At 36.7% G+C, this 13,759-nt stretch overlaps 1 protein-coding gene across 1 annotated transcript in view; it reads right to left on the reverse strand.

Moving 5' to 3' along the window:
• Positions 1 to 4,290: 4,290 nt before the first annotated feature.
• The window catches only part of LOC108990529 (wall-associated receptor kinase 2-like), a 329,567-nt gene continuing 320,098 nt past the window's right edge, over positions 4,291 to 13,759 (reverse strand). The window contains exons 2-4 of the mRNA XM_035690553.1: positions 6,860 to 7,917; positions 6,551 to 6,727; positions 4,291 to 6,036 (exon numbers count right to left, since the gene is read on the reverse strand). Coding sequence (XP_035546446.1) covers positions 4,817 to 6,036; positions 6,551 to 6,727; positions 6,860 to 7,799 — 2,337 coding nt within the window. The 5' untranslated portion in view covers positions 7,800 to 7,917 and the 3' untranslated portion in view covers positions 4,291 to 4,816. The remainder of the gene's footprint in view (positions 6,037 to 6,550; positions 6,728 to 6,859; positions 7,918 to 13,759) is intronic.

Below are 13,759 nucleotides of genomic sequence, written 5' to 3' on the forward strand. Positions count from 1 at the left end.
ATTTGCATAAAAATCTATAGTTCGAAGAGTGGAAGTACTGCATGTGAGACTACCACGATGAGATTTCGGAAAATCCAAGCAAGTGAAACTAGTCTAACACTCAAAGTACAGGCAGGTGAAAATGGAAGTTATGCAAACATTTAATACAACTAAAATTATAATTATACAAACATAAAGATCCGATAAGATTCTCAACACAATTTGGAGCCACCCAAAAATTGCGTACATTATTTTGTTTTTGAAAATAATTATTTTATTAACATGTGCATCATGGTCTCCAATATAGACCATCCAATATACAACTTGGCTTTCTTCACTACACCACATGTAACAATTATGCGTGTAACTTTATAACAAGAGACACCCAGTTCCGCGCCAAACACGTGCTTAGCCAAGTATCCTCTACTCTCCACTAACATAGAGGCAATGGCATCAACTTGAGAGCGTTACCATCTCGCCCAAGCTCGTTGTTGCCAAGCAACAATCCATTGGATGTCACTCCGACTCACTCAGTGTTATGCTTTGCTAAGTGACCGGAGGAGCTCCATTGAGAATATCTCATCTCGACTTCAAGTCACAAAACGCAAGCTTCCCATATAAGCCATTTGTACAGGAACTAGAAATTTTACATATTTAACTTATGAGGCAGTCCAAAATAGTAGCAATTAATTACATAGGGTAAGACATACAACAACATTATTCAATATACAAAGCAAGGCATTTAAATAGTAGGAAGAGCACTTTACATGGTACATCACAACACCATACATATATCTCAATGCTTCATATGGCACACAGCCTCACCAAAACTACAGAGTTTATCCCAACATTACACATTGTGCTCAATTCAAAACAAGATTCACAATTTAACATTTCGAACTATAGTTATTTCAAGGTTAATCTGAGAGTCACTTATAGTGTGGATGTAAAATTTATGGATGATCGAAGCGTCCCCGAGCTTTATGGCTGGTCGTGGGCGTTCCTATCAACAGGTGGCGTGGTTGTCACACAGGTACTAGTGGTGGTGCTAGACAGTGGAACAAAGAGCTTGGATGGATCATGAAAACTGGCCTCTTGCTTTGAAAAACAACAATTATTATTGTGAATCTATACTAAGGTAATGCGACTGAGACAGAAGTTGGGAGGGAAGGCTGACTGAAGTTGGGTGGTCGACGACCTAGATTTTTAGGAGGGGAGAGCTCGGGTCAAAGAGAAGTGGGAGAAGTAGAGAGTGATGGGGATAGAGAGATAAGAAGGGAAAGTGGAAGGCGGCTAAGATGGTGGAGACTAGTCTACCTAAGGTGGTGGTGGTGGTTGTTGGCAAGGCTAGGGTTATGAAAATGACTCATAGAGGGGGAGAGAGAGAGAGATGTTATGGGTGTTCAATGAAAAGGAAAAATGAGAACAAGTGGCAGAGGTGCTTCAGGCGACATACGGTGTTGAGGTGTGGAGGACCTCAACAGGGATTCTTGCAACGAAGATGAAACAGAAAGGGAGAAAATGAGTGAAGGAGAGCACGAGAGAAGGTGGAGGGAGGTTTGACGTAGATAGTGAGATCGAGAAGGAGGGTAACTCGCTGTGGAAGGCGCAACACGACGACGGTGACTATGGATTTCAGACCAAAAAAGGGCCGAGCTTCCCGAGAGAGGAAAAGAGAGAGTGAATGGGTGGTCGTCGTTGCATGAATTGAAAGGTGGAGGATCTACGGTGGTGTGTGTGTGTGTGCAGGAGTGTGGCAGATTGTTGCAGCAGAATCCCAGTCGAGAGAAAAACAAAGAAGGAGAGAGAGAGAGAGAGAGAGAGAGATGAGTGACAGCCTAAGGAAGGGATAAGGGAGATGGTTGGAGTGGGAGGGGTCTCAGCCTATTTATAGGCTGAGAAGCCCATCACAGACAACAGAGTCCTTGACTATGGTTGGTGGTGGTGGACGACAGCTAGGTGGCAGATGAGTAGCTAATGATCAGCATACGTGTGGGTGCGTGCGATTGGTGCGTAGAGCAGCGTACAAGGGGCTGAGGCTGTCGGCCATGGGAGGTGCAGAGGGGCTCATGAGAAAGTAGGGGAGATGGCACACGGAGAAAGAGAGAGGTGGCAAAGAAAGATGTAGGGTGAAAAGGGATTTTTAAGGGGTCCAGGGGCCCAAAATGATGTCGTTTTGGGAAGGGTGGGCTGGACCTCTCTTAAGGGTCTTCGGCTGAAACATATTGGGCTTTACTCCCTACTCAAGATGCATTTCAACAGCATCCGAGGTCTTTGTAAGTTGTAACTATCAACTACACCCAGATTTCTACCTTATTAAAGCGACCAAATTTTTGTATCTTAGAAATTAAGGGAAAACAAGATCACAATTGTTTGCAACGGCGTTTATGTATATATTGGAGGTTATTCTAAACACGAAAAATACTTCTTAACTAGATGCTTAGCTTTCTGTAACATCAATGCCAACGATGCCATCAACGTTTCTTTCTCTGGTATTGGTTGTTGCCAGGCTTCTGTCCTTGGAGTTTCATTTAAATGTTTGGAGCTTGAGCAACAGCTTCTGTCCGAGAGAATAGATGAAAATAGTTACAAATTTACACTTGATGAAAAAGCATACAAATTGTCCTGCCTTGATTTTCGAAGTATAAAGAATAAAGAGATTGTACCCTTGGCGTTTGATTAGGCAGTTGGAAACAAGACATGCGGGGATGCTAAGATAAATAAGGGAAGCTACGCATGTAAGGAATCAATTTACCTTCTGCATGTGCAAAATGATCGAGACCATTAATAACTTTAGTTTGGTTTATATTTTTACAAACTAAGTATGTTAATTATGTTATGTACATAATTACGTTAATTTGAAACAATTAAACTAAGAACAGAAAACCCATAAAAAGAATCTCGACACTCAAGGATTGTGAAAAATGCTAGCTAGCATAAAAATATGGGTGTGGCTCTTAGGACTGTTCAGTTGACCAGAAATTAGCTATTATGACCCAACCCGTTCTGTCCACACAATTACCTGATACCTGATTACCTGACCCAAAGTTGATTTCAAATTTTGTAAAAACAAGTCGGGTCAGAACAATCGGCCGGGTCGAGTACACATGCTTTTTGTTTAGCCCTAGTGGCTCTACAACCACTACTGAGACTTCCCACTAGTGCAATTGGTTTTTTTTTTTTATATGTATTTTTTAATACTTCAAAATATTAAAAAAAATAATTCATAATATCATTAAAAAAATACTTACTAAATCACCAAATCAAAAAAAAAAATCAAAAATTTCAACAGTAGCATAGTCCCAAACGGGGAGAGAGCATTTTCGTAACGAGAAAGTAAATGATCGGTCAAAAAATAATCCCTTGGCCAAAGGCAAAAGTAGGAATAACGTCGAAAATCATGATTATAACTTTGAAAAAGCATAAGATTTCCCATAATCAATAACTGAAACAAAAAATTGCACTAAAATCTATGATCCTACGTACCTAACCTTACGTCGGAAATTGCATAGATGAATTAGATGACTTCATTCACAGTAGCTAGGCCATAATCTATGATCCTACGTACGTAACCTTTGGAATATTTTAGCCCTTCACAATATATAGGTTTCTCAAATACTTCAAAATTCAAACGTAACTTTTATCGTGCCTTTTCTTGGTCAATTGACTCCAAAACCAAAATAAAAGTTTCATTAAAGAAGTCTAAAGTATAAACTCGGAATAAATAATACATTAATTAAAACATCTTATCCGAAGACAAAATTATTAGTGGGTATAGAAGACTCCACGATGGAGCAATCATTGAAGCATTCTGTTTTCTTTCCATTTCAGTCATAAATTAATTATTAAATTAGAAAGGGAAAAGGACTATACATGAAAAGAAGTCTTCGGCCAGCAAAGATGCTTTTCTCTTGATGGGCCACAAGGATGGGCCACAAGGATAAGGATAACGTTCGGTTATTAAACCCTATTTCAACAATCTCAATATATTATTATAATTTTTTAAAATTTTAATAAAAAAATATAATAAATAATTCAATTTTTTAAAATTTTAAAATAATAATAATATTTAAAAATAATATATTAACAATACTTTATCATTTTAATTCAACATCTAAATACAACCTTAATTTTATCATAAACACGTACTTTTAGAACGCATTCCAATTAATATAATGTATTTAGTTTGTGCATATATGGTATTGATGATGAATATTGTCAGAAAGTGCATGTCTCGACGTAATTTGTGAGGTCCATTAGGACCGATACTACTGGATTTAGCTAAAAGCTTTAATTGTAAAGTGTGAAAAGGCTAATAGTTCATTTCACTAAATACTCACAAAAGCTTTAATGATCAATAGTACTGAATATCTCACATGATAGATAGATCACGTTACATTGAAATCACTCAAAAGAGAATATGAAATATATACATATCATGACAGCACTCAACCACGTCGTACATGAAAATGATAAAGCTGCTATGTGATCACATTCTTTCAATCCTAAAACATGCATACAAGGAGACCGAATTTCCTTTCATTGAGCAGAAATCCCAAAAGATGAACTTCCGGAAAGTTATTGTTCAAGATTTGGAGGTCAGAGAGACAAGAAAAGATGGTGAAGCTAGCTAGAAAGCATGTGAAGAATCTATAGAGAGAGAGAGACCTAGGGGGCCGTGGGAAGAGATCAACTGGAGGAAAGAAGGGGGTTTAGAGCCAAAAAGCTGTAAGGTCGCACTAGTAGGTGATGAGTGTGTATGGCTAGCGATGAGTAGTGACCATGATGAATGTCGACGAGAGATAGGCTATGCTAACCTTTGATGAGAATGAACAAATTATCTACCATCATTATCTGTTGGTTTCAGTACTTGATTTTTCATGCTGTCATCCCCAACAATAGTACTCATAGAAGAGCTGCCGATGTCAAAATCAATTCCCAAAGACTCTGTAGGTGCAATGGGCAAGTGCTTAGTCTGTTGTGTGTTGGAATCAACCCTTTTCAACGAGTGTTTTTCTGAAAGTCTCAATCCCTCCAACTCTTTTGTTATTTGCTTCATACTAGGTCTATCCTCCCCTCTTACCTTTAAACAATTTTTTGCTATATTAGCAACTTCCGTTATTTCCTCAATATTACCTTCTTTGAGAATGCGATCATCAATAATTTGAAGTAGGCGATCCTCTTTCACTGCAATTTCAAAATATATTGCCAAATTTCTTTCACTTTCAGGCCTAAACATGGAAACTGCCTTCTCACCTGTTAGTAGCTCTGCAATGACAACACCAAAGCTATAAACATCACTTTTTTCAGTTAATTGGCTAGTATGAAAGTATTCTGGGTCCAAGTATCCCAATGTTCCCAACACCACGGTTGATAATTGTGTGTGGTCAAGAGGAACCAGTCTTGAAGCTCCAAAGTCAGCCACTTTTGCTGTGTGTTTATCATCCAGAAGTATATTTGTAGTTTTCACATCTCTATGTATAATTGACATAGAAGTCTCAAAATGTATGTATGCTAGGGCTCCTGCAATTTCTGATGCTATCCTCAAACGTTTTTCCCATGAGAGCAAGGATGAAAGGTTTTTATCATGAATATGGTCAAAAAGTGTCCCGTTTGTGATGAATTCATATACTAGTAAGGGTACTTCGGTCTCAAGGCAACAACCTATTAACTTAACCACATTCTCATGGTTAGTTTTAGTAAGCACAAGCACTTCATTTATAAATTGCTCAATCTGGCTCTCATCAACAACATTGGACTTCTTAATGGCAACCACTCTGTCATCTGATAAAACTCCTTTGTAAACAGTTCCAAAGCCTCCATGACCAAGGACTCTACTTTTATCATAGTTGTTAGTGGCCTTTTCAAGCTCTTCTGCACTAAAGATTTTGGTTGGCTCAACAGATTCTTTGTGACTCAAGAGTTGTTGTCGTAAGATTAGGCCACCATTTTGTTGGAAGAACTTCTGTTTCAGTTCTATGAGCTTTCTTTTTTGCGTTACCGAATATACCCGTAAACTTCCCACAACCAAGATCAAGAGGCTTATCAAGCAGACACCTGTAAATGTTCAAGCATGCACTTTGACCACATAGAATGTATCTGAATTTCCCCTTGATCAGTCACTAACATAGACTTCAATAAAGTTGAGATTTCAATATGTAATATATAAAAATGTCCTACAATTAGGAGTATAGTTGAGTTTCGAGTTTTAACTTAGCTAGTGATCGGGATTAAAAAGAAGAAAGATTTAAAGCCTTGATGTAGCTAGTGACTGTTGGAGTAGCAAAGATCTTCCATTAGCGGATTTCAACCGCGTTGTATGCTAAAGCTAAGGTTACAAATTAACTTACCCATCTTAAAACATTAATTTTCTTATCTTAAAAGACTTTTGCATTAATCAAAATGGTTCATTCAGACCAAATTATAATTATTGCATGGGAAGTGAGTGAGGTAATTGGGAAACCAAATCTATCATGCATGTATGTAGTAATTAGTAAATTAACAAGAAGAAAGAAAATAAAAGAGATGAGTAGTACTGTAATACCACCATTCCTATGTATATTATACATACCCAGGGCAATAATGATGATCTTGAATTGACCGGGTTTTCGACTACAACCTCTTCCAGGCGGCTTCCTCCCATCGCCTTCATATCCCTTGGGACAAGCACATGTGTAGCTCCCGTTAGTGTTGGTACATTTTGCAGTATCACTGCAATGATTCGAACGATCTTTGCACTCATCAATATCTGAAACACGAGTACCATATATTAATTTGCTCATTTAACAAAGATTAATTTGCTCATCCAAAATGAGCTGAAATTAAGAAAAAGAAAAGGCTTATAAAGTAAAATGAATGAACACCATTAATACTTAGTTACCTTGGCAACTATCATCTTGTCCATCAGGAAGGTATGGGTTCCCTTTATAACCTGGGGAGCACCTGCAAAGATACCCAAGACGGTTGCCGGAGTCGAAACAATTACTATACGTTGCGTTGCATAAATAGCTTGTCATTTTCTGAGCATCTTTGCACATCTTATTTCCAATTGCCCAATCAAGCACCACGGGTACAGACCGTGCAGGGACTTTAGAACTCGCCCAGGTGTTTAAATTTTCAAAATCTAAGGTGGAAAAGTTGTATGCCTGTGTTTCCCCTATAAAACCTAAACCGCATGATTGGGTGAGACTGGTGAGTCCACCATAAAGGGTTATAAGAGTTAAATTATAATTTGCTTCGCCTTTCGGGATATCAGAATGGCAACAACCAAGGCCGGAGCAAGAGCCGTTAACTAAATTACTGGTACCGTTGTCACAGAACGATATGCATCCAGCAATGTACTTATAGTCATTTACATGTCCCTTCGAGTCTGTTATGTAGGCAAAATGGTTACAACCGACAGCAAAGATACTGTTCTTCGTATGTGAGATGCGAAAACTCAACAAGTTGAGCAAGGCAGAGAAGCGGCGGTAACTAGGCTGATTATCATACACTGGCCAGTTGTCGCAACTACGGACTACCAAGTTTGAGACTCGAAGTTCACCATGATCAAGGGCGATGTTGAGGACATCTATATTATCAACGCCCAGAAATGGTTTTGGGGGCTTCAAAGAGTGGTCACAGATGATGAGAAAAGATGGATCAAGGTAGCAGCCCTCACCTGTACCAAATGGGTAGGGGATATTAAAAGATCCGCATCTGCGGTTGCAGCTCGAATTAGTGGCCGGTTGAGTCGATGTTGCTAAAACTAGCTGGGCACCAATACTAATTAGCAGTAGCAGCACTAGTTGTTGTTGCAAAAGTTTTCCCTGCAAAGCCATGGCTGACCTTTTTGTATTCTGATCCGTGCTTCCGAAATAACTTATCGTTCTTTTGTAAACCAAGGTGATACAGAGACTCTTGTAAGTCTGGCCTGATGAACATGCCGTTGAAAAGGACCTACGGTAGATGATAAGAAGCATTAATAAAAATACATAAATCAACAAAATTAGTTACCGATAGGTAGGAGGATTTATTACATAAAAATCATATTTGTAGTTATGAGTGTATAAGTGTCATGTAGTCGTTTTGAAAAAAATGAATAAATATAAAATTTACGTGAAAAAAAATATTTTTTTAATAATAGACTCTATTATTTTTCAAAACGACTGTACGATATTTATGCATTCTACGACTATAAGTAACATTACTCTTTATTATATAAAAGAAAATTTTACTTGTTTGTGAAGTGCCCAAACTAAAAGTTAAAAAACTCTAGCTTTTTTTCAACACAAACCTATTCAAGGTAACCTACCTCAACCCCGCCTCTCATAATTTTGAACCATAAGAATTTTATTTTCTTCTTTGGGATGGAAAAACGCAAGAAATACCAGTTTGAATTCAAGCTACTCGAGTCACAAGGCTACGACAGCAGAACATGAGGTCATGTCCATCGGTCGATTTTGCAGCAACCACGTATCCAGCTGGAAAAACGATAAAATCTTTATCAATGACTAAAAATCTGTCTTCCTGACCATTTTTTTTTTTTTTTTTTACATAGATCCACCAAGAGATCGGTACCAAAGCTATAGATTTTTTCAAACGGGAAAAAAAGAAAAAAAAAAAAATTTCTGCACGTTAAATTATTTAATGTTTTAAATTTTATGTCATAAATTATCAATCACGTGACATATTATATCCTCTAATTATAAAAATTAAAAAAAAACGAAGTGATATAATTAATTTTAGTTTGAATTGTTAAATCTAAATTGAGAATTCGTTTGTTTTTAAAAAATATTTTATCTTATCTCATCTAATTATTATAATTTTTTTAACTTCTAATACAAAATAAAATAAATAATTTAACTTTTTCAAATCTCAAAATAAAAATAATAATAACAAATATATTTTAATAATATTTTATTTAATTTTTTAACTTTAATCTCAACACATATTATTTAAAACCAAAAAAAAACCTTATGAATCTACCTAATTTTAATTCATTAGTACTAGTCATCTTATAAGAAATGGTCTCTAGAAATTTAAATTTATGTGTTTGCATGTGTCATGTCATGTGTTGCTCGTAGCTGGAAAGTGCCTTTATTTCACTGCGTTCTTGTTATAAGAGCTAACGTCCGTTAGGGATGAATCCGTCAACGAGGAAAGCCGGGGCTCCTTGACGTTTCTAATTGGAAACCACGCGGGAAAAGGACAAAAAAAAATAGAAAATGGAAACAAGCGTTGGAAACGCAAATTATTTCGACCCGACAGGTCTGCAAAATAAACTAAAATATCATCTCCGATTCTCCAGTTCAAAAGGAAAGTAAAAGGATAAAAATAATGTTTTTAACTTTGAATAAGTAAAAGATTTCTAATCTCGTTGTGGTATATAAAGTAGTGCATTATTATAAAAGTCAACATATACGATTTTTTTTTATAGAATAAAAATTTTATAATAAAAATAATTTTATAATTTAACGTATTATATAAAATTACATAAATTTTTAATTTAATAAAATTTTTTTATAATTAAAATTACTTTTCTACAAAATAAATATGTTATGCACACAACAAGCACAAGAAGGTAGAATCAATTTAAGCAATTAAGGTAGGGGTGTACAAAAACAGCCTAACCGGCCGAGAATCGATCAGACCGGTTGCCGGAATCAGGAATCAGCTAAAACCGGCAAGGAACTGGTCGGTGTGCGGCAATAATTAATGAAAATCGATATCAACCTATTCAAACTCTTGAAAAATTGTTAAACCGACCAACCCTTTATATATATATTTAAAATATATGTATATAAAACGGCGTCGTTTAACTTATTTTTCCCTTGAAACTAAAAAAAAAAAACATATGGAACGACGCCGTTTCAAAATGGATTTAATAAACCCCTGCCCCTCTTCTTCTTCTTCTCTGCGTCTTCTTTCTTTCTCCATTTCATCTGCAACTTTATTCTATTCTCTCATGATAAACAGCGGCGCATTCCTCTTCCATCACAGAGACACTGATGGCAGATCGAGGAATCAAACTACATCACGCCGAGATCAATAATATCGATTTTCTCTCTCCAATCAATTGGTTTTGGTCGGTTTTTTACTCTCATATCAGAAGTCGGTTCGGCGTCGAGTTGGCATCGAAACCAAGTCGAACCCATCGGTTTTCAACCCTAAATTAAGGTGTAGCCAATACATTTATACTCCAATTGAATGTTTTATCCTTTATGTATCAAATTATTAAAACTGAAAAAAATAGCCTTTAATTATGAAAAACGGACATACATAGAGTACTCATATCGAATTTCAACCCGCGTTAAGATCAATTAAAAAATGTGAGTTGATTGCCAAATAATCTAAGCGAGATATTTTTTTTTTATATTTCCAAAATAATGTATCAGTATTAATAATTTAGAGTACGATCGAAGTGTGTGCCAGCAAAAGAGAGTCAAAAAAGACGAAAACAGGGAAAAGGAAACACATGAGGTCTGCAGAAACAAAAAAGCAAATGTCAAGCAAATGATCAGACAAAGGATATCTTATCCAAAGATAAAAGTGGCCACAAAAATGAATTCCATCACGTGAATTTATGACTGGGAAAGCAAAAGATTTCACGTACAACAATAATTTAAGAGCTCAATCATGAAATTGCTCGTATAAGATTTTTTTTTTTTTTTTTTTTGTAAGTCTCCCACTAGCACTATGGTTGTTAAGATTTCTAAAATTTTATCGAAATCGTAAGAGTTCAACTAGGAAATTATATAGATCATGTAATCAAGGTCATTAGCCATTAATATTATATATTTATATATATATATATATATATATATATATATCCCACTGGAATAACGATAAAATCTTTATCAATGACTAAAAATCTCTTTTCCCGACCAATCTTCAAAAAAGTTCAACTGCTTCTTGACATCTTTTAAGGCTTGATCAGTTTCACGAAGAGAAGGCAACAAAGCTGCTCATCCGCTTTCCAAGAATGCTTTGTTAAACTAACATGTTTAAACTTAGAATGCATGACAGTTCGAGATTGTAGAAGAGAGAAACAATGAAAAACAGGCACAGTCGTAGCTGCAGACTTAACTACATAAACATGCAAATATCATAGCTAGCCAGACTTGCGGTAGATCAAACACAGAACGGAACCTGGCAAAGATTACAAGGGACAGTACTGTTCTAAATAGATATTTTAAACTTTAGATTATCTGTCTCTTTCATATTCAGAATAGTAAGAGGGATTATTTTTCTGAGCACTAAAAGAGATAATTAATTGCATAAGAAGATAACTCCGTATATAGCTGCAGGTCTATGATCCTCTCTCGCTGGTTGAGCATCTCTTTGGAATATCATGATGAGGTGCTCAACAGCGAAGATACATAACTAGGCAGATTTCCCCATAGTGGCCGTAGGGCCGACCACTCCAAAGCTATCAATATCATTTTTTTGAGAAAATTACACTTTTTAACAACCTCGAATTTTCAAGTTGAAAATTCAGTGTACCGAGCTTCATGAATCACCCGTAACAAAACACTTGAACTACTTCAACTTCATATCAGATTTAAGCTGATTAATTTCCAGCAACAAGTCATGATCTAGTCAGCATATTACTCTGTCTCGGAACTTTGACATACGGCTTTAATTAGCATCAATTCACGTGGTCACTACTCTTTGCATGATCTGTATTGTGATCTCCTACATAAACATGCACATATCATAAACATTTTCAGGAAAAACAAGCAGCTCGAGTTGTAGAAGAGAAAAACAATGAAAAAACAGGGAGTCGTATATCATAGGACCTATGATATATGCACCATACACATAGAACGAGACCTGGCAAAGATTACAAGTGACAGTGTTCTAAATAGATATTTTAAACTTTAGATTATATGTCTGATCCTTCATTTTAAGGATAGTAAAACGAATTCTTTTTAACACGAGCACTACTAAAAGAGAATTAATTGCATGAGAAGATCATAACTCTCCATATATATATATATATATATATATATATAGCAGCAGGTCTATATATGATCCTCGCGCTCTTGAGCACCTAGCTAGCCTCTTTGGAATATTATCAGCCACTTCCTTCAGCTGCTACGCTTTCTCTTTATCTTTCGCTCTACGTCCTTCAAGAACTTTAAACAACCTATTATCCATTTATAAACAAGGCAAACTTGTGTCCTCCAGCCAATTTACATTTTTTTTTTTAATTTCCCCTTAGTGGCCGTAGGGCCGACCACTACTAGCTCCAAAGCTATCAGTAATATCATATTTACTTTGATTTTCTTATGGTGGAGGAAAACTCTATACATCTAAAGATTAATTAATTTACATGTCATTTATAAAGAAAACAAGGTAAAAGTTACATCTCAAATGTTTTATATTTACTGTAATTATAAAAATCTGACAAATTGTGCTCATTCAATTATAAAAAAAAAAAAAAGGTGAGTCGTTGTACATGTACAATATTGACAATAAGATCTTCACAAAATATTTCCATTCTAAGTTTCGATACAATGTATCACTTTTAATAATTTAGAGTACAATGTCGTGTAAAATCACTCATCTAAAATTCTTCAATAGCGGAAATTATTTAATTCCAAACTTGTAAAAAAGTCATTTTTTTATCAATTATGAAAAAGACATTCTCATGCTCTCCCTATTATCAATTTTTTTTACTGCAAGTGTGCTCATAAAAGCTAATATTCGATCTTCTATATCTATTTTCACCAAACTTCAACATCAGTTGCATTTCTCATTTAACAGGTTTGCTAATAAAAAATATTTATGTAAGACCCAGCCACTAACACTCATACACGTGGTTCACGGCTCCACAAACTGTTACACGGGTTCACGCCTTACGTCGTTTATGTTCACGTTCTTATTTCTCCTTTTTCCTCTAGGTTTTTACCCTTTACTTATTATAGTTTATACATATATGTTATACATTCTTGACCTAGTCTTAGTGCCGCTATTTCTCTTCATGCTCTCAGCCGCTCATCCTGTCTGAGTCTCTGCCTCTCACTGTGAATCGCAGCCAAACTATATTGTGCGCACCAGCCATCACTCCCTCGTACACACCAAACTGTGGAGCTCGGTTGGCAACCAGTGAACTGCCGCCACAAGCCGACCCACGTACTGCCGCCCCACCTAGCGAAGCCCACGTAGGTACCTCAGTCAAACGTAGTTCTTCCCCAGCTGTGTGCCACCGTCTCTCCGAGTCTCACGTTTCCCAGTTGTCGACTAAGATCCCTCCCCTGTTTTTACACCAAGAAACAGAGGAGGTTTTTTTTTTTCCTCCATCCGTGTGTCACCAGCCTACCAATCCACGCTGCCAGTCGTCGTCGCACCTCCCTCATTCTGCCGCGCGCCACCTCGACCTCTCGGTAAGCAACCAACCTCCCTCGCTGCATCTCTCATTTTCGGTTTGCTCTCTCTGCCTCTCACCGCTCACCTCGCCCTCTCTTCTTCTCTTGTGCTCAGCCCAGTTCAGCGGCAACTCTGCCTCACTCTGGCTCTTCAGCCACACCCCACGGTCCTGCCAACCAGCTCAGTCGCACTGTACTCCCCCACGTCTGCCTCGGTCTCCTTGGAGTAAGTCCCTGCCACTGCTCGTCCGTGTGTTTTACTCCTTTAATTTTTGTACTTATGAGCTATATATATATATATATATATGTATATAAGTTATTAACTTAATAGTTGAAGTGTTATTAGCAGTGTATCCTAAATGTATGTCCCAAACTTCTATTTTCGAATAAGAGGTCCATTTGAGTTTTTGTTAAACGGATTTTCTTTG

This window comes from Juglans regia, chromosome 6, assembly GCF_001411555.2.
Source record: "Juglans regia cultivar Chandler chromosome 6, Walnut 2.0, whole genome shotgun sequence".
In the NCBI taxonomy this organism is placed as follows: Eukaryota; Viridiplantae; Streptophyta; class Magnoliopsida; order Fagales; family Juglandaceae; genus Juglans; species Juglans regia.